We start from the raw sequence: 21,758 nt of genomic DNA on the forward strand, positions 1-21,758 counted from the left end.
GGTCTTTGTTACAATACATTATATCTTCTTTTGCGATGAATATTCTAATTCACAGTGACCAACCAACACAAGACACAAAATCCTACAGAATCTACATACAGCCTGTAAGAACTACTACATCACCATACTGTGTTATATTTTAAACTCTAAAAACTACTCTTTAGACTTCTGTGTTGCTGCATTGACCTTTGGGTCCCTCAGCCAGCAGAAAGGTGTTGTTCAATCCGAAGGGATTCTCCTTCAGCTAGACCATTGTTTTCAGGTTCTATAGGAACTAAGACTCAGTATCCTACAACTCAAAGTCAGCTTTCATTTCTATTCCGATTACAGGTTTCATATTTTCAGAATCTTTTGCTAAGCAATCATATTTATAAGGCTTCCTTGATTCATCTTCCCCAACACACCTCTGTCACCCCCAATGAAATGCTCACCAGTGGAAACAGGCAGGGATTAAAACACCCAAGCAAACAGGCAGAAAGAAACAATGAAGAAAAATTATACGCAAATTTATATACAAGAAGCAATTATAACAAGATTTTTTTTTTCCCCTGATGAAAACTTCTACCAGCAAAGGCCAGCTGAGAAGCTGAACATGCAGAAATGCTCCTCACTCTCTGAATTTTTAAACCCAAACCAGGTTCTTCTCTCTCTGTCACAGCAAGAGCTTTCAGGAATAAACCCTGTTGCTCACACAGCAGCGTTTGGGATCACTGCAGCAGTTCACACCAAGGTCTGAATGAGGCAAGAAATGCCTCCTGGCAAATCCTGGCTGCTGGGAACTTCACCCACACGTGAAGTGAGGGCAATCATAGGGATGTGCTGGGGCCATGACAAGTAAAAACCTGTGCAGCTGCAGGCAGCTGATGAGCCCAGGGTGTTTGGGCGGTTGTAGAAGGCTCCTGGCCAAGGCAGGCTGCCCTGGGATGACTCTCACCCAGGTCATGCTCCACAAGCCCTTGGATCTGCCCAGTTTTACATCCCAAAGTGACCTAACACCAGTGAGGGCTCTCAGTGCTGCCATGTGTCTGTGCTAACAACTAAAAACTTGTTGTTCAGGGATGTGTTTTCAGATCCAGCTCGATACTGAGAGATGTGTGAAAGAGTTCACAAGCTCTCACGCCAAGGTTTCAACCTGGAATAAATTAGGAAGATCCTCAGCACCGAGAAAGGATTAAAATAAAATGGCAAATTTCTCTTTCCTCTTTAGTCCAGACACAAAACTAGTTACAGCCAAGTGAGAGTTTGGGGATCTAAATTTTATTATATCAAAGGCAGACACAGAAATCTTATTAAGAGGAAAGGAAATGCAGAAGATTTGAGACAAGGCACTGCAGTAAACAACTGGCACAAATCAGTTCTTAACTGTAAAACAGCCTGCAGCTCTACCCTGGATTAATACCTGCAACTGAAACACGGCCTTTGATCTTCAAAGCACTGAAGCATTAACTAATTAATTCACTCAAACTACCCTCTGAAGTAAATATTACCAAAAAAGATACCCCTGATTTAGCCACGGAGGAACGCTGACCCAGACTGAATGATCAGAATAAAATCACTGATGGTTTTAGTGTCAAAGTTCTGAGCAGGACTGGGGCACCCCCAGCTCTCACCTCTTCAGACCACACCTTCCCAAGGTCCCAGAAAACCCAGAACTTGGTGCTTTGATGACACACACTGAAGATACTATCAGCAAACTTTTGATTGCTCAACCCTGACAGGAAACCAAACCCTCCTTAGTGTCCTCAAAAGGTTCCTGGATGTGCTGCTGCTTCCCCCTGCACAGACTGATTAACTGCTACAATTAATTCATGTGTGACCAGAGATATTGAAGTCACTGCACTTTCCCACCCTTGAGCCCTCATCAATCCCATGCTACTAACAGAAAAAAACAGAAAAATACTGGACCTCCAATTCTTGGTTTCATGTCTAGAGAACAGAAATCCCTGTGCAGGAAACCCTGCCACCAGCTGATGCTTTTTTATTTCAGTGGAGGGAAATCTTCACTGCTATCCAGGATGTGCCACCTGAACCTGGGGAAAAATGCTCCTACCTGTGAGCCCTTCCCAGTCTCTCATCCTTCCCCTCCCTCCCCAAACGTGATGCACCTGCCAAATCAGCAGAATTGGGAATTGTGTGTTCGCTGCTCTATTAACAGGGGTCAAGTATGAGGCAAATATAAGTCAGATTTTGCCTTGCAGGCTGACCTACAGCTTCCAAGCCACTGCTGTTTACAGCTGACTGAGTTCGGGAGAGGTGAGGAACCTGTTTGGAATTTCAGTTGAGTTTCTGAGAAGTGAAAAGTGGTGCTTTAAAAAACGACCCTAAGAAAACCCAAGGGACTCCATTAGGAGTTACTCACGAATGCTGTCAGCTTGGCAAAGGACAACACTGAAGGAAACCAGGGTTTGAGGAATCCAGAATGAATGCTTTTCCCAGGAGATTGGGAGGAGGCAAATCCTACCTGCTGCGGTGTTCGTAGCTGCCTTTGCACCGGAACTTGTGGGCTGGGAACACGGTGAAAATCCCTTCTTCTGAGCTGAAATATTGCCACTTAATTCCCGGGTTAGACTTCAGGTTATCAGCAAGGACTGCAGGGTGGAAAGGGAAAATGAAGCAGAGTTACAAAGGCAGCCCAGACTCGGAGGTTTTGTTTCTCAGGGCGTCTCTTGTGGTGTTTGGAGAAGAACAAGCAGGGCCCAACATGAAACACAAACTGCTCTGCTTAGGACAGGTAAAACTCACTGGTGAAACTTCACTGATTTACAAACAGTTCAAGTCTCTTGGAAAGTCAACATTGGATTGGACAGATTTTATTTAATACAGTTCCTGAACATCTGAAGTACACCCAGGTCCTGGGCCAGAGTGAGGAAGGAAGAGATTAAGGCAATTTTATATTTTATATATATATTTATACACCCCTACATCTCATGCAATAATAAACACATTGTCAGCATCCTTTCCACAAAGGACAAAGCCTTCATGTTAAAAAAATGTTGTTCTTTTTGGTGGAGTAACTCCAAAATATTAACCAGGTTTAGTGCTCACAGCTTCATAATCAACCTGTTTTCAGGGAACGGAACAGATCCCATGGGCATTGGGAAGGGAACAGATCCCATGGGAATTGGGGAAGGAACAGATCCCATGGGCATTGGGAAGGAACAGATCCCATGGGAATTGGGGAAGGGAACAGATCCCATGAGAATTGGGGAGGGAACGGATCCCATGGGCAGTGGGAAGGGAACAGATCCCATGGGCAGTGGGATTTCTGCCCCATAGTGCAGTGGAAATGTCCCATGGGCCGTGTCTGCTCTCCCTCCACACCCTGCAGAGACCAAGGATTGATGCTCATCCATGGAACCACCAACTTTGCCACACCACTGACCTCAGGTGGCTCTGAGTCCTTTAAAACAGAAGGAAAAAGCTCCCAGGAGAGAGGGAATGGGAAATCATTGGCATGGGAGGCACAAACCCCCTCAGCAGCACAGCAGGAACAGGATCATTTTCCACTCAGGGCAGAACATCCCTCTCTGCTTGCAGCAGACTGAAAACAAAATCTGGATATCTGAAATCTTCAGTTTTTACCTAGCAAATAAAGTGGATCACACCAGCTCAAAATGAACGACAAGAATAAAATATTTCTTTGCCATTTCTCCTTTCATGTTCTTTGATTGCAGAACTCCAAGAACTGGGCTCTGTTTTCCAGAGCTTCACCTTTTGCTCAGCATTTCCCTTCAGCATCCCCTCAGGACTGAAAATGGGCCAGTTTCATCTCCTGCATCTCCCTCATTATCAAATCTGCCAATATTTGGGTTGGAAAGGACTGCAGGGCACATTCAGACCTTAGCCAGACACTCTACACCCAAATACCCACACTGAGGACAGTCTGAGCTCCACATCCTCCACACTTTAGCACTTACTCAAGTTTCCCAGACTGGCTGTGGCCACGATGTTCTCTCCACGTGGAGGCTCAGTGCAATTATCCTGCAGAAAACCACTGTCTTGGGCTTTCCCCACTCCTCTGTGCCACAGTGTTTTACACTTCCCACAGTGCCTACAAACTCCACTGGGACTGCTGAATTCTGTGCAAAAATGCAGCTTCTCCTGAGAACAATTCCCTGCCTCCATGGACCAAGGACTGCCAGAGATTGCTCATTCCCCTCCAAAATCAAGTTTTTTCTCTGAACTGCTGCTTCCTCCTGCAGGCAGAAGGGCCATGAAACTATAAAACATTGAAATCCTTCTTTTTATGCCCAGCCACCAGGATTTCATCCTTCTGGGGGTGAGGTTGTTTTGCACAAAGAGGCTGAATTTCTGGTGTTGAAGCTTTTGAGTTACAGAACTTGAAAAATGTAATTTCAAAGTTGACAAGCGAACACTCAGTTAAAGCCTGGATGAAATAACTTGCCCAGTCTCATTTTACCAACAACATTACAATAAAAGAGTTTATAATTTAAAGGCTTTGGCTTTTTTTTTTTTTTTAATCCTTGCTATATTAAAGATAAACTTCTCATTCCTGCAAGGCCACGAGCTGTATTTATTTCCCCACGAGATTACGTGGATTTAAAAGCGTTCATTTTCCCCATGAAACAATTGGTTTTGAAACTCAAGCTCTGCTGTTCTTCCTTTTCACACAGTTGTGCTCATGTTTCCTCCAGCCAGTGTTAGCTCAATAACACCCTCCCCAGGGACCACCAATTTTATCCTAACTCTGCTTTTTTCCCCCCCCTTTTTTTTTCTTTTCCCTATGACCACAGCAGACAATCTCCCTGTGGATAAGCCAAGGCTGAAAACCCCAGAACTTTTTCTCTTTAAACACATTCTTATTTTCCATCCACTCAAGCTGCAAGAATGCCCTGCAGATACTCCCTCAATTCTTGCTCCTTGCCAGGACACACAGTAGATGATTTTTTTTTAACCTAAACCTCACTGATCCCAAACTTTCCACCCCCTCAGTGCCTGTAGTTTATTCCCACCTCCTCCTCCCAGGAAAACCAGCCTCTGTACAGGTTATTCCATCAAAGGACCCAAATTCCCACTAGAATTATTCACTCATCTTCTGTTCTGAGGTAAGGAGAAGAGCAAAGCAGGCTCAAGACTTTAAAGGGTATAAAGAATACTTCATATTATTTTTTATCCTATATTTATTATTTTTAGGTCACTCCAAAGCCTCTGTCCCCTGCAGCAATATCTGACCCCCAAATCCTGCTGCAGACTGGAAAAGTTGGGGAGTATTAACATGACAGCATTTGAAATGATCATTCTCTCTAATTATAAATATCTCACAAGGCAAAAAGGACTTTTAGGAAGAAAGCCCTGTGTGATAGAGTTTATAAAACTTCAAAGGGAATGCGATATGATAACACTTAGCACTTCTAGATACCACTTTACATCTTCAAAGCACAGCCAAATCATTAACTAATTAATCTTCAAAGAGCAGCACAAACAGTCGGGGGGGGAAAGGAACTACTGAACATAACTGCTCGTTATAAAAGGGTTTCTTACAGCCCTCCTCTTTAGCATTACATCTGCTGAGCTGCCCACCGCGGATGTCATCCCACAAAAACCAGGGAAGTGACATTCTCAGTTCTCCTCTGACGAGTCCCTCCATTAAAAACCCTCATGGGTGAAGAAACAGCACCAAGAAATGTGTTTATTGTACAAGTGAAGACATCCTCTAACTCTCCAGACAGATCTGATCCAGGATTTTCCGTGTCAAACCCAATTCCAGCTCCTGTGCTGTCATCAGGAATAAAAGCTCTGCAGCTCAGCCACAATTAACATTCTGCTGGTGGCATGAGCCAGGACACAGCCCTGCTCAATCCTTAGGACTCTGAAGGGAAAAAAAGTAAAAAAACCTTTTCATTTTAAGGGATGGGACCAGATTCCTCCACGAACAGGATTTGGAAGGAAGGGTATTAACTCTTCTGCTGAAATAACTCCCAACCATTTAAACTCAGCCAAAAAATCAATTTAAAATTCAGCAATTGAAGGAACATTCCACATTCTGGACTCTTCTAACTACAGATATTTTATGATTGTAAGATTTTTTAATGATCAACACCTCGAATAAAACAGACAGAATTTATTGGGCAATTTGCTGCCATCTCTGCATATTTCTGGGGAGGAGCAGGACCCTGCCAAAGCTGCCTGACTTGGAACAGACATTTCAGCACTTTGAAGGACGAGAAGGAGAAAGATTTACTGGTTCCCTGTTTATTCAAAAGGCAAAAAAAACCCCCAAAAACTTCCAAAGGAATCTGATAACATAATGCTCTGGGGAAGATTTAATAAATAAAGGACTATTCAGAGTGGTGTGGACAGATCTCTTCATCTAACTGCCCAAAGCCTCTGTCTCCATCTGGAGAATAAAGACTTTCTCCTTATCTATTTTGTAGTAATGGCTAAAAGTAATCCAGATGCAAAAACTCCAACTAAGATAAAACAAAATCTTTCCAAGACATTAAAAAAAAAAAAAATAATTAAAAAGCCACCTAATATCAAGAAAAAAAAAACGGTGCTAAAAGTGCTATTTTTTTAAAGCTGAGAAAACACGCATCTATTTCTTTCTCCCTCCCCTAAGAGCAATGTTTATTTTAACAAAAAAAAAAAATCCAATAACAGTAGAAAAAACAGATTTGAACATTTCATGAGGTCCATCACCCTTCTTAACACCTTGCTGAGGGTGGAATTTGGGGTTGCTGTCCCCTGAGGGCTCTCCCAGGCTCTGTTCCTGTGGCTCTGCTGGAGCCTGCGGTGCAAATTCTGTTCCCTTCCAACACCTCCGACTTCACCACTCCGATCCCACTTTTTTATTCTGGGCCAACATTAACATTCCCAGAGCTGAGCTCCAGGTCGAGCAGAGCAGAGCAGAGCTGAAATTTATGTTTTGCCAGGAGCTTTTTATAGGCAGGATTATTTAAACTGCAGAACTCACGTGGGAGAAGGGGGAATACTCACGGGAATTTCGCATTTTACATTTGGAATGAAATGAAAAACTCATTGAGGAAGACAACGCTGAGAACACCCACAGTTTTTAAAGCATTAAAATTAGTGAGGCAAAAGTAGAGCCTAAACCCAAAGTGCAACAGATATTCCTCCCCAGCTCTGCATTAGGACTAATGAAAGAAAAAATTAGGACTAATGAAATAAAAAGAGAAAATTATGGGATTAGGGAAATTTTTTTTTGGTATTTGATCACTGTCTTCTTTCAGAGGTGGTTTTAGTTGAATGTACTGATTGATAGTTTAATGTGAGTATTAATGTGAGATTGATTCATTGAGAATTGGCTCCTGTGCACACCAAGGGCTCTGCCCTGAGTGGTCCCACAGAAAGATAAAATTAAGAGTCTTAAGACACAGATACACTAATTAGTGCTTTTAAACCCCATTTATAAAGTGACAGCATCTCCTCAGCTGGGAGCACTCCATCCCTCTGACCAAAACTGCTTCACACTCCGTTCCTATCCCAAGGCAGCTCTTGTCCCAGCCCACGGATTCCTTTGGGCACACAAAGGATTTTGTGGCACAGAAAGTCACAGCCCCAAGTGCTGCAGACACCATGAACACAACACCCACAACACCAAGAGCCCAAAGGTTTCCCAGCCCCAGTTTATCCCAGAGCCCTGTGACCCTCCTGATGTCCCCACGGGGCACTCAGAGCCCTGGTGCTGGGCTGGGGGTGCTGGAGCTCCACCACCAGGGATGAGGAGCAGGGATGGGAAGGTGGAAGTGTCCCAGCTGGGGCTGTCCCATCCCTGAAGCGTCCCAGGCCAGGCTGGACAGGGTTTGGACAGCCTGGGATACTGGGAGATGTCTCTGCCATGACAGGGGGGCACTGGATGGACTTTGAGGTCCTTCCAACCCAACCCCACCCGTGACTGACCTCCCAGACTTTCAAACACAAGGAGCAAGGATATTCCCTGGACCTCCCCTACACAAAACTCCTCTCTTCACTAGGTGTGTGCCCAGTACCAACCTTTGCGTCTCAGATTAACCACTTCCACCCCGTTTTCCTGTCTCAATCCACTCCTTCCATCCCATTTCTCTCTTGCAGACATTTCCTCCCTAATCAAAACCTCCCCCCAAGGCTGTTTCTGTGAAAGGAGAGCCAGAGGAGAGTCTGCTGTCAATAAATCCCTCTTCTTACTCAATTCCCTCTCCTCCCCTGCTGCCCTTTCCTGCCAGTGCCATGGTTTGAAGGTTCTCCTTTCATCAGGAATCTTTCAAGCCAGAGGCAAGGGAAGAGGAGGCACTTGAGCCTCGCTGCTGAGCCAGGACAGCAGGAACCGTGAACACCCACTCACTTTATTCCTCTGAGAATTCAAACCAGAAATTTAAATTATGTTTACAAGAAACTGCAGTTTATTTGCTTTTCCTCACTCAAAAATAAGGACTATTTCTTAAATACTTTTTTAACCCCCAACTTCTGCAGTAGAAAAAGATTTTAATTTAATTAAAAACCATGGAGTGATTCATTCTATGCTTTGCTCTTACAGCAGTGACTCTACACTTGCCTTCCAAAATGATTCTGATTAATTAACAACTGCATGCGATTTAAACATGATTTTAATGAGTTGTTTGGGTTTTTTTTTTTGTTTGTTTGTTTTTTTTAATAAAGAGATGAGTAAAACAAAGCCCAGCAAATCACAGTGAGTGCACAAAGAGTGCCTTGGGATGGAAAACACCACACAAATCATGGCATGTCAGGGAATCAGCCTGGCCAGCACCTGCATCCAAGATGTGGGATACAATGGATGGGATGGAAAAGAATCTATGGGGACTGCTCATTTTTATATTTAATTAGAAATCCAGAAAGCAAAGCTATAAGAAGAGAAACAATAAAGGAGTTTATAAAAATTTGGGGTTTTTATCCTCCTATTTGTTGTGAGATGGCGAGGGTGGAATGGCAGGGCTGCCACTTCATCAGTCCAGTTAATAAAATAAATCAGCCTTTTATTTCAAAAGACCTCTGGAAATGAAAATAAAATAAAATGAATCCCACGTCTGCCTTATTCCCCAAAAGAATGAACAAACACCATCTCCCCAAAATGAAATCCACAACCAGAAAGTCTATTAATGGTCTCCAATTTACAACACTGAGCACCATAAAAGGTTGAAAAGTCAGATGGAACAGCTGGACCAAAGTCTGACTAAACCCAGCTGAAATCCCTGTATTAATCCACACTGATTAGGATGCAAAATAAAGAAGAAAACCTTGCTGCACCAGAGGCCCAAAAGCTGAATTTTTCAGGGATAAGTCGTGTGTATTTTGGTTCTAAGCACATTTCTAAGTCCTTAAACGTGTCGGAAAAAAATGCCCTGACAAGACAAAAAAGGAAATATTTTAAGATGCCCTCATATTTGGTAGTTTTTGCATATCACATGAGCTGAACTCAGCTAAGAAGATCAGAGAAACTTCCCTGTGTGGCCCCTGCAGCAGCTGACACTGCTGATGCCAAAGCAGACAGGCCTAGGAAGGAGAAAAACCTTGGGGAGAAAAAAAAAAAAATGAAAAGGAAGAAATAAAAAGTGCAGAAACCACAACAAAATTATCCACGGTAGGCTGGAATCAAATCTTCCTGACATTTTTATAAAGTACTTAGACTAAGGGCATTACTTTAGCTATCAGCTTTCAATCATGAAAATCTCAAATTAAGAGCAGGGTGACACTTGCAAGGAGAAATAAAAGCTTGTTGCTATGGCAATCAATGCAAATTCTCTGTGCCAAGGAAATGTTGGAGTCTAATGGGGGGAAAAAAACCCTACAACAGAAGGAAAAAAAAAAAAAACACCAAAAAAAAAAAAACCACCCCAAAGTAGAACTGTGCTGCTCACCAGAATTTAAGTCACGTCCAGGATTGAAGGCTCTGCTGTTGACAGTGGTTGAGAGTCTATCACAGCTGATGGTCCTGGAAACGTTGGTGTTGAAATTCCCATCAAATCTGGAAAGGCAATGACAGGATCAGCAGCCAAATATTATTTATTAAACCTACATTTGCAATGGAAAGACAGGTTTTTAATACTTCAATGGAAATAACTGTTAATAGGGAGACACTGGGGTTGAAATTCCCATCGAATCTGGAAATATTTGTAATTGGAATATATATGGAAATATGAGAATAAGAATTGGAAATATATATGTAAATATTACTATTTATAATAACACAGAGTTGAAATTCCCATCAGATACGGAAGGACAAGAGCATCAGCAATCAAACATTATTTATTAAACCTACATTTGCAATGGAAACCCAACTCTTTAATGTTTCAGTGTAAATAACTATTAATAGTAAAAGATTGGTGTATTGAAATTCCCATCAGATCTGGAAAGGCAACAACAGCATCAGCAATCAAATATTATTTATTAAACCTACATTTACAACAGAAACACAGCTTTTTAGGATTTCAGTGTAAATAATTATTTATAGTAACACAGAGTTGAAAATCCCATCAGATATGGAAGGACAACAAGAGGACCAGCAATCAAACATTATTTATTAAACCTACATTTGCAATGGAAACACAATGTTTTAATATTTCAGTGTAAATATTATTTATAATAACACAGAGTTGAAATTCCCATCAGATATGGAAGGACAAGAGCATCAGCAATCAAACATTATTTATTAAACCTATATTTACAATGGAAATACAACTTTTCTGTGTTTCAGTGTAAATAACTATTAAGAGGTTGGTGTTAAAATTCCCATCAAATCTGGAAATATTTGTAATTGGAATATATATTGAAATATGGGAATAAGAACTGGAAATATGTATGTAAATATTACTATTTATAATAACACAGAGTTGAAATTCCCATCAGATATGGAAGGACAAGAGCATCAGCAATCAAACATTATTTATTAAACCTACATTTGCAATGGAAACACAACTCTTTAATGTTTCAGTGTAAATAACTATTAATAGTAAAAGATTGGTGTATTGAAATTCCCATCAGACCTGGAAAGGCAACGACAGCATCAGCAATCAAATATTATTTATTAAACCTACATTTACAACAGAAACACAGCTTTTTAGTATTTCAGTGTAAATAATTATTTATAGTAACACAGAGTTGAAAATCCCATCAGATATGGAAGGACAACAAGAGGACCAGCAATCAAACATTATTTATTAAACCTACATTTGCAATGGAAACACAATGTTTTAATATTTCAGTGTAAATATTATTTATAATAACACAGAGTTGAAATTCCCATCAGATATGGAAGGACAAGAGCATCAGCAATCAAACATTATTTATTAAACCTATATTTACAATGGAAATACAACTTTTCTGTGTTTCAGTGTAAATAACTATTAAGAGGTTGGTGTTAAAATTCCCATCAAATCTGGAAATATTTGTAATTGGAATATATATTGAAATATGGGAATAAGAACTGGAAATATGTATGTAAATATTACTATTTATAATAACACAGAGTTGAAATTCCCATCAGATATGGAAGGACAACAAGAGCATCAGCAATCAAACATTATTTATTAAACCTACATTTACAATGAAAACACAGTTTTTTAATGTTTCAATGTAAGTAACTGTTAAGAGGTTGGTGTTGAAATTCCCATCAAATCTGGAAATATTTGTTATTGGAATATATATGGAAATATTGGAGTAAGAATTGGAAATATATATGTAAATACTATTATTTATAATAACACAGAATTGAAATTCCCATCAGATATGGAAGGACAACAAAAGGACCAGCAATTAAACATTTATTAAACCTACATTTGCAATGGAAACACAACCTTTTAATGTTTCAGTGTAAATAATTATTAATACTAAAAGACTGGTGTTGAAATTCCCATCAAATCTGGAAAACCAAAAAAAAGATGCATGAAAAGATGATTATGGGATCAAAGGAGGGTTGGAAGGGACCTCAAAACTGATCCCATTCCACCCCAACACCTTCCATTATCTCAGGCTGCTCCAAGCCCTGTCCAGGACAATTCCAGGGATCCAGGGGCAGCTTCTCTGGGAAATCCCTTCCAGGGCCTGCCCACATCATTCCCAGCCAGGAATTTCTTCCCAATTTCCCACCTATCCCTGCCCTCCTTTGCCCTGAAGCCACCCTGCCCTTGTCCTGTCACTCACTCCTTGTCCCAGGTCCCTTCATCTCCTGCACTGTCCTGGCTCTGCACAGCCAGGAGCAGAAATGGGGACAGACAGACGGACACAAAGGGTGTCCCCGTGGCCAGCCCCAGGCTGGGAGATGAGGCTGGGATGTTCTGACAGACCCAAGGCAGCCAAACCTGGAGCTGTTTGCTGACATCACTGGCAGCCTCCTCCCGGAGAATTTCCCCACTCTGAGGAAAAGACATTTCCCAGGAACGCAGCCCTTTGGATGAACGCTGTGGTTTTTCTTATCACCCTTAAAACGTAACCACTTCAAAAAAAAAAAAAATCACAGCTCTTTCCAAGAGAGCAAAAACTGTTGTTCATTTTTTTTTTGTTGTTGGCTGAAGGATCTCCAGCCTGAGGTTGATTGATAACGGATGGGTTCCACAAAAACCGCGTTTATCTTGGGGCAAACCCAAAAACCTGCACATTAAACGTCTCCATCCTAAAGAAATATTTCCGAGCAAGGCTCAAGAACAACCCCACAGTGAAAAATAATGACTTTTCAGGATGTAAAGATTGTCCCAGAGCTCCCATCAAAATCTATTAGTGACGGCAAGGAGATGCCTTGTTAGCAACCAACATTATTCATTTATTGCATTAAAATGCTTCAACGTGCTCCAAGAATCATCCAAGGCCTCAGCTCTTCTCAGGAAGCCACTGTTAGCTACCCACCAGGAAGATGAATTTGTGGACACCTAAATAATCTGCAGCAGAGCTGAAGAAGGAAACAAACAAACAAAAAAAAATTCCTGCCCTCCAATCCCATTCCTCCTTCTTACAGCAAAAAGGTAATACAGTTAATGGGGAAAAAAGCATAAATAAAAGATGAGGAAATGTTTGAAATCCCACAAATTAAAGACCAGACCTGCCAGCCTTGAGCAAAGGCTGCCCCAGACTGGGTTAGGTGGGATGTCTGCCTCAAATCTCTTTTCAGGTGCTGCTTTGCCTTAAAATCGACTTTTTGCACCTTGCAACGGAGTGGTTTTGGTTCCATGGCCCAAAGGCCTGGAGAAGAGAGCAACTCCCACCACAGCTGAAAATCAGGACCAGGAACGGGCAGCACCGTGGCAAATCTACATCCCAATATTTGTCACCATTTTAATGACACTGGAGAATTTTCCACGTGCTTCTAAATTTAATTCAGAATGCATTTAAACATTATATTATTTACTTAATATAATATAATATAATATAATATAATATAATATAATATAATATAATATAATATAATATATATTTAAGCATCTTCCCCATTAAAACCACAATTAAAACCAAAGCCCCAGCACTAACCAAGGTTTGGAATTCTTAGCTGTAAATCTTGGTTTTACCTTTCCTACCATGTTTATACCTTGCACATTTCTCACTCAAGTTTCAAACTGTGTACAGACCTTCCCATCACTCACTTTGGAAGAAATTAAAACACCAAAAATATTTGTGTTTTAACAATTGAAGACAAGCGTTGATCAGCCCCTTTTCTCTGCACAGAAGAGACAATTTTTACCAGTGTCTCCCTAAATTTTTACCAGTGTTTTTCCTAAATTCTTACCTGTGTCTCCCTAAATTTTTATCAGTGTCTCCCTTTGTTTTCTACCAGTATCTCCCTAAATTTTTACCAGTGCATCTCTTAATTTTCAAAGCCTCCTTTGATGTTTACCAGTGTCTCCCACTTTTGCCAGGAGCACAAGGTGGACAAAAACCTCTTTGAGATTCCACCCAAAACGATCCAGGTGACTTAGAAAACCCTCCAGAATCTTCACCAAATTTTTACCAGTGTTTTCCTAAATTCTTAACTGTGTTTTACTAAATTCTTACCTGTCTCCCTAAATTTTTACCAGTGCCTCCCTTAACTGTTCACCAGTATGCCCCTAAATTTTTATCAGTGCCTCCCTTGATTTTCACCAGTGTCTCCCACTTTTGCCAGGAGCACAAGGTGGGTAAAATTCTCTTGAGATTTCACCCAAAAAGTTCCAGGTGACAACACTTATAAAACCCTCTAGAATCCTCACCAAATTTTTTACCAGTGTTTTCCTGAATTCTTACCTATGTCTCCCTACATTTTTTACCAGTGCCTCCCTTCACTTTAACCGATGTCTCGATTTTCAGCGGTGTCTCCCACTTCCGCCAGGCGCACAAGGTGGACAAAAACCTCTCTGAGATCCCACCCAAAACGATCCAGGTGACTTAGAAAATCCTCCAGAACCCTCACCAAATTTTTATCAGTGTTTTCCTGAATTCTTACCTGCGTCTCCTTAAATTTTTCACTGGTGCCTCCCCTGACTTTCACCAATGTCTCCCTTTATTTTCACTAGTGCCTCCCACTTTTTCCAGGAGCACAAGGTGGACAAAAACCTCTTTGAGATCCCACCCAAAACGATCCAGGTGACTTAGAAAACCCTCACTAAAAACCCCCACACCAAAATTAGTATGACACAATTTTGGGGTGCTCTTTTTTTCCCAAAGGATTTAACGCCGACACCGGCGGAGATGCCCTTCCAAGACAGCTTCCTTCACCCTCCATCCCCCCTTTTTTCTCCCTGCCCTCCCTCTCTTCCTCCTGGATCCCCTTTAATGAAGAAGGGATGGAAGCTGCATCCCCGGGGAGCAAACAGAGCTCCCACTTTGATCCTGTCCCTGTGGAGCTCCGCTCTCCCCTCCCGCCTCCCCCAGATCTGCCTTGACTGACGTTGCCTCTGATGTGCAAAAAAACCGCTTTGAACTTCACACACCAAAATTCCCATCAGGCCCCCGCTCATTTTTATTCTCCTTCAACAGGATTTACGAGCGGGAGAGATGGGCGAGCGGAGGAGATAAAATGAAATTTGCAGGAGGCTTTGAATCTGACATCAAAAACGGCGCTCTGGAGCGAGCTCCAATTGGATTGTGCTCGGCCTGAAATTTCCAGCGTAAATCAACTTCTTTTGGTGGGTTTGGAGTTGAGGGGGGGAAACGAGGGAGCTGTGGATGGATAAAAATGGCACTCGAGCAGCTGCTCGGGGCTTAGTATTCTTTTAATATTCTTTTTTTTTTCCCCCTTTTCTCGCCGTTCATACAAATTCAAGCTGACATTAATATGCAAATGAAATTACATAAGTGCGCTCAAAATTCGGCGTTGCCTTTGAAATTCCCAGCTAGGCCTTGTTTGCTTGATTGCAAGGCAAGATTTTAATTCATATTTTACATAAATACTTAAACATAGGGTTCCCACTGTATCGAAACAGAAGGCTGGAAAACAATGTTTTTATGAATAAATTCAACAGCAGCAACAACAACAACAACAACAAAAAAGCTACTGATGGCTCAGTTACACAATTTCTTCTGGCAAGGCACCAAAGTTGTTCTCATTATTTCAAGAATTCTTAAAAAATCCCAGTATAGCTGCTCTCAAGATGTAAAGAGAATGGATTACTGGAAGGAGGATTCAACCCAGGAACACAAACTACTCCCAACCTCACTTTTTCACCAGGCATTTCTATTCCAAGCCCCATTTTTTTCACGAGGAATTTAGCCACATTAGAAGTAAAAGCAAGAGCCCAGGAGAGGAATTTCCTAAATACCTGCTGCACTTTATGGACAAAAGCTGCCAAGCTCAGGATTGTGTACAGTCCCTACATCTCCTAGAATCCCCTGGGCTTTACTGCAGCCTGAAACTCTGTCAGAACAGCAAATACATGTTAAATTTGATTTATTGTGGCCTCCCCACTCCTCCTCTGCAAGCGCAGCTCTTCAGATATTGCAGCAACCCAAGGAACTGAATGGGATTCCCGTTATCTCCCACTTAACTGCTCCAGAGAGGAAAAATAAACACAGAAAGAGCTGTGATAAAATTGAACTGCATTAGCAAATATTTAACCATCTGTTAAAAAAAAAAAGGAAAAAAAAAAAAAGAAAAAAAAAAAAGCAAAAACCAGACCACTTCTGAAGGCAGTATCACAGTCAGGGAGTAAATGATTTTCAAATAGAGGTTTGTAAACTCCCTTATTCAAACAGCTCCATTCATGTTTGCAATGCACCACTGCCAAGTAGGGTGTTTTACCAACAAATATTTCTCCATTCCGGCTCCTTCCACAAATTTGGATAAACGCATTCCCTAAGCTCTTATCAGCATAGTTAAATAAAGAGCAAAACCAGATTTCCAGCTGCCTTGCAAGGCAGCCAGAGTGGGAGCATTAATGAACACCAGTGCCCCTGAACAGATGGATTTCGGAGACCTGGGGCAACTCCCCATGAACAGCCAGCAGCGAAATCAATCCATTCGTGGTCTCCAGGGTGGAAGAGGGATGATTCCAGCAGCAAAGGGATCCATGCTCAACAAGGAGGTGCAGTGAGGGACACTCGGGGCAGTTTCCTGGAGCTGTCACTCTCTCCTGCTCCATCCCAAGGGAACTGCACTTCCCTCCTCTCCCAGACACCCGGACACGGAATGCTGAAGCACATCAAGAGTGTTTGCTCTTAAAACTGGGCTGAGAGGAGGGTCAAGCTTAGTTCAGGGGAGACTTCTTGTCTCCCTTTAAAAGCATCATCTGGTTTTTGTCGGAAAAGCTGCAGGAAGAGCTCACAAATGCATCTGAGTAACATTTTTTTCTTTTTTTCTGGAAGGTGATCCTACTGCAGCCATCGCTGTGTTGAGAAACCACTGGCAGGTTCTCTGTGGCCTCTAACACAACCAACTTCCCTGGCCAACTGGAACTGTATAAAGCCACTTCTGGAAGTCTCCAGAACATCAGGAGAGAACCAATCACAATTTCTCCAGAAAAAGGCATTTTGTGTAACGCACAGAAGACAAATATGCAAACATTACACACACATCCAGTTTATTCTTAGAGTGGAAGGAGTTTGATTTCCTTTCATCTGCAAATATTCAATATAAACCACTTCTTTATCTGTCTGTTGCCATCCAGGCCAGCAACATCTCTATGAATACAGTTATTCCAGTCATCACTCCCAAGTCAGATCATTGTAGAAACCCTCTAATGCTTCCAAATCTGCTTCCCAAAACTCCAATCTTAAATCCCTATTCAGACAATTCTCACAACTGACATATTTCCCAGAAGTTCCCACTGCAGGTACTCAGGGCCTTTGATAAACAAATTGTGCTTATTCTTTCCCTCCCTTCTTGCTGCTCCATCAACCCATTCCAGATCCAAGATTTCCTCAATATCTGCTGAGGCCTTTCAGGCATAAAAACCAGGAGACTCCAGCTTGTACACAAAGGTATTTATCCTCTTCAGGAGAAAGACACTTTAATTAAACATTGTCTGGTAAATCAGCACCCAATTCCATCGTGACAGGGAATGTCTGGAGACAGCACAAAATCCATTGCCCATGGCTCATTCAGCAGCCTGAGCTGGTGAGGAAACCCAAAAGGCTCATTTTTCCAGCAGGGATTTCTCTCAAGATTAGAAGATGTCACTTGACATCCATTTTCCTTATCTCCCATCAGTTTGCAAAGAGCCCAGAGCACTTTACCCACATGAACTTTACCCACATTAACTCTGTGTGCTCGGAGCAGCTCCTTCCCCAAGTGCTCCGGGCACTTCCCCAGTGCCTGGGAAAAGGAGCTGCTCCCTGGTCCCCAGGCTCTGACCCCAGGGCCACAAACACAGCCTGGATGCTTGGGCAGGTGTTGGGTTTTATCTTCTTTTTGCCGGGGTCAGGATTAAATGCTCAGGATGGAATTTCTTGTTCGAACTCAGAAGTTTATTAATCCTTATCTACATTACAGTCTCACACACCGTGAGTTCTGCAGCACTTGGAGCTAACGGAGTGAAAATGGAGCCCCATCTCTCTCTCTCTACAAGGCCTTTTAGGGGTAAACTGTGCAATTAAAAAATGACACCTCAATTATTTTTACTTTTAACCCAATAACCAACCACCCCTGGCCCACAATGGGGATTTTTCTACCCAATTACAAAACCACAACCAAAGCCACGAAGGAGAAGGTGAAAAAGGAAGACTCAGCCTCTGCCATAAATCCTCCATCTTACTTTATATCAATATTACTGTATTCTAAACCCTTAAACTCTGAGTTTCCCACCCTGTGCTGTCACACACTTCTATTTAACCCCACACCCACAGTCCCAGGGCTGTCACTCAATTTTGGAGCCTTTTCCACGGGCTCAGGTCAGTGCAGTGTTTGCTGGGGGTCAGTGCCTGTGAGCACAGAAAGGATGGAATTCCCAGTGCCCAGGGCTCCAGCAGGGAGGCACCAATTTCCACACCAAGCACGTGGGAGCTGGATATCTGCAGAAAGCATCATCAAAAACCAGAGGGGAACACGAGTCCCTGCGCTGCTCACCCTTCCTCAGCAGTGCCTGCACACGGATTTAGGCGTGGGATCATTTCCCCGTGCCCAAGCACTTTTAGAGCCTTTGGCAAAGCAGCTGAGTGTAATTTTATCAGGAAATGTTTGTTGGATTAAGGCCTTGCCAAAACCACTCGATAGCCACTGACTGTGCTGCCTCATCCAGCTGGGTTTGCATATCCCAATTTCTTTCTTTTCACCACTTTCCAAACCAAGGCAGTTCCATTGCACAACCTTGGCTTGGAGGGGGGCACAAACACACAACTGCTGGTCTTACACCAGTGAAACTGGAATATTTGGGGCACAAAACAGCAACCAAAAGCACAGTCAGGCTGGGATTTTTTTATCCAGACTGGAATCATGTGGAAAATCACTCTTTTGGGCTCCTCACTGCCAGAGCCAACACCATGTAATGGCAATAAAATAAATATAGCTTTCCCTGTCCTATCTCACTACTCATTAAACAACCAATTTAAATGCCAGGTTCATTTTCTAACCCAGTTTGTGCTTTGTTAGGTGCTGTTTTCTATCATTTATTTATAGTCACCAGGTGTGGAAGTCTCACAGTTTATCCCAAGCAATGCTTGGATTTTCAGGAGAAATCATCAAGCAAACTCATGGATAATTTTGCAAATGGTAATGGTAACTGAAGTCAGCAATCCATTTAAAAAATTAATAATAATAATAATTTTAAAATCCTTTCCCTACAGAATAGTTAGTCCTTTCCAAGTTAATTTTTCCCCCAAAAAAAACCTTGCAGCATTCCCAACTCAACGTCAATCAGTTGGACAATAAGAGGCCGAACACCACGTGATAAACAGCCTTAAACGCTGTGGGGAAAACTTCCAAACCTATCTAAAAATAAGTAAAAATACACTGAAGATAACGCACTTCTGACACTGTTCTTGCCTCAGATGTTTGCTGAAATTAAGAGGCCACATGAGAAAAAGAGCACACAGAGTTCAGGAGTTGTAACACAAACATTTCACAACCCTCCACAACAAAACCCTCAGGACTGAGGCACGGCCAAGGCACAACCCAAGGCAAAGGACCTCATGGAAAACGTGATTTTCACAGACAAATTTGGGTCTTTTCCACGTGACCTCTTCTGCAACAGCAGTTAATAAATACTTTAACCAAAAAATTGTAATTCTTGTTGCTTTAACACCAACATTAAACATTTTAAACACCAAGGATAAGCTGCCAGCAGCAGCAGCACATCCAGTTTAACATCCTGCAAGTGCAGGCCCAGTTAGCCATGAATTAAACATGGAAGAATTCAAAGTATGATCACAATATCCAGGTGAATCAGCTTCTTTCCAGATATTTTAACCACAATGAGGGATCTCCCAGAAAGGTGATGCCACAGGGAAGGAAAATGAAAGGAAGAGCAGCAGATGGGAGAGGCAGAAAAGGCAGAAAAACTGAAATGATGGCTGAAGCATTTTGACAAATCATGCAATTAACAAAGCATGGAGCTAAAACTTGGAAGTTTCAAACAGAAAACACATTTTTACATTATTTTTTTTGCCTTGCAGATGATTTCCTACAGACAGCACTGGGTCCAATGGTCAGATAAGCCTCAACCAGGCCTCACCAAGGTCCAGAACACCCTGCAGCTGATAAAACTGATCTGGGAACCATTTAATTATTGATCTAAGTTAACTAAATAATGAGAATCACATTGTGGAGTCTGCATGAGGAGCTGTGCAAACAGCAAATTCAGCCCTCTGCTTTGCCAGCTGTTTTGTGTTTTAAACCACTTCCTGCGAATTATTCTTTTGCAAGTTCACCACAGGTAAAGAAATTTCTAAAGGACTTCCAAGTTACATAATTTTGGAGGACAAAGTGAAGAGGAGTTCACTAAAGTTTCCAGACTAAAAGCAGACTTCTCTTTTTAATGAAAAATGAGGCCACAGTGACAAGGGGAGGGGGATAAATCCCATCTCTCCCTGCCCTCAGCCCTTGCTTGGAAGGTGTTCCTGCTGCCTGGTGATTCCTGCATGGATTTTGTGATCAGAGGGCAGAAAGGTTTTCATCCTCAAAGACTTCCTGAGCCTTTTGTCCACGCTGCCAACAGCCTGGATGTGCCAGCACTTTCCACAGGCAGGAACTGCACAGAGACCTCCAAACCTGTGCCCTTGGAGTCACCTGAGGACCAAAATTACCTTTCTTCCTCTCAAATGTTTTTAAATCAGACTGAGATATAAACAATAAAAATCAGTCTGTAATCAGGGTTTGCATAAATAGAAAGTTACTCTTGTTCTTTTCAAACTCACGTGGAAGTAAATGTTTATTATATTCAGCGTTTCAAGAAAATTACTCTATCAGAAAAAAATCAGAGCTTCTAACACACATCTCTACAGTTAGAAAACCCAAAGAAATTTCTGCAAATATGCAGCACAACAGAAAAGATTAAAGACAACCAACTGGCTGGATTTAGCCTACCCAAAACTCCTGCATTTACAACCAAACCAAGCTGAATACGAACAAATCCAGTTTCCAAGCAATGGACTGGATCTCACGAAACCTCTGCTATCAAACAGCAGCACGTCAAGCTGATTAAACTGGAACACAGTGCTGCTGGCATGTGATGGACTGACCAACTCGTGATTTTGGTTACTTCAAAGGAGAGAAAAAGGTCCCATGACCAGCCTGAGGAGAGTTATTCAGGGCAAGCAGTGTCCCAGTGCAAAAACGGAGTCTTGGATCTAGACAGACTCTTTTTGTATAGAACACTGTGAACAAACTTTCTTCCTTTATTGCTTCCAGCTGATTCCCAGCTCTTGCTTAAAGCCCATCATTAAACTCTGGTGTGGGAGAATTGTAAAAGAAGATGAGGACAAGATAAGAGGCACCTTTGGAGTTGTGCCTTCTCCGTTTTTATCCCAAGCAGCAGAAAACTCAGGCTGTTTTTCAAAGAAACCTTCATTATTTTCCACAGACTCAAGGCCAGCATGAGGAATTCCAGAATTTCATACTCACTCCATCATGGATGGTGGGATGGTGCAGCAGTCCTGGATGGCAGTCAGGGGTGAGGTGAGGTGAGCAGTGTATGAAGCCTCCACCACCTGCTTGTTCCGATTCACAACGTCCAAGTAACGGTTGAATTTCTCACGGATTTTTTTTGCCAACTGAAAAAAAGCATAAGAAAGTTTAAAATCAATCCAGTTTCTCTGTATTACTCCATGCCTTAACAAGCAATTTAAACCTGTGTTAAAGACAATTTTTCTGATTTGCACATTGTGGTTTTATTTTGGTGGCTAAAGCAAGAAGTCGAGTAATTAATACTGGCTGCAGCAAGGAGATTATACAA

The 21,758-nt window shown here is 42.0% G+C and overlaps 1 protein-coding gene across 1 annotated transcript in view; it reads right to left on the minus strand.

Annotated features, from left to right (window-relative positions):
- Positions 1–21,758, minus strand: part of CACHD1 (cache domain containing 1) — a 92,704-nt gene that overhangs the window by 33,295 nt on the left and 37,651 nt on the right. Inside the window, exons 3-5 of the mRNA XM_066325348.1 lie at positions 21,428–21,576; positions 9,834–9,940; positions 2,462–2,588 (exon numbers count right to left, since the gene is read on the minus strand). Coding sequence (XP_066181445.1) covers positions 2,462–2,588; positions 9,834–9,940; positions 21,428–21,576 — 383 coding nt within the window. The remainder of the gene's footprint in view (positions 1–2,461; positions 2,589–9,833; positions 9,941–21,427; positions 21,577–21,758) is intronic.

Source organism: Sylvia atricapilla, chromosome 9, assembly GCF_009819655.1.
Source record: "Sylvia atricapilla isolate bSylAtr1 chromosome 9, bSylAtr1.pri, whole genome shotgun sequence".
NCBI classification, from domain to species: domain Eukaryota; kingdom Metazoa; phylum Chordata; class Aves; order Passeriformes; family Sylviidae; genus Sylvia; species Sylvia atricapilla.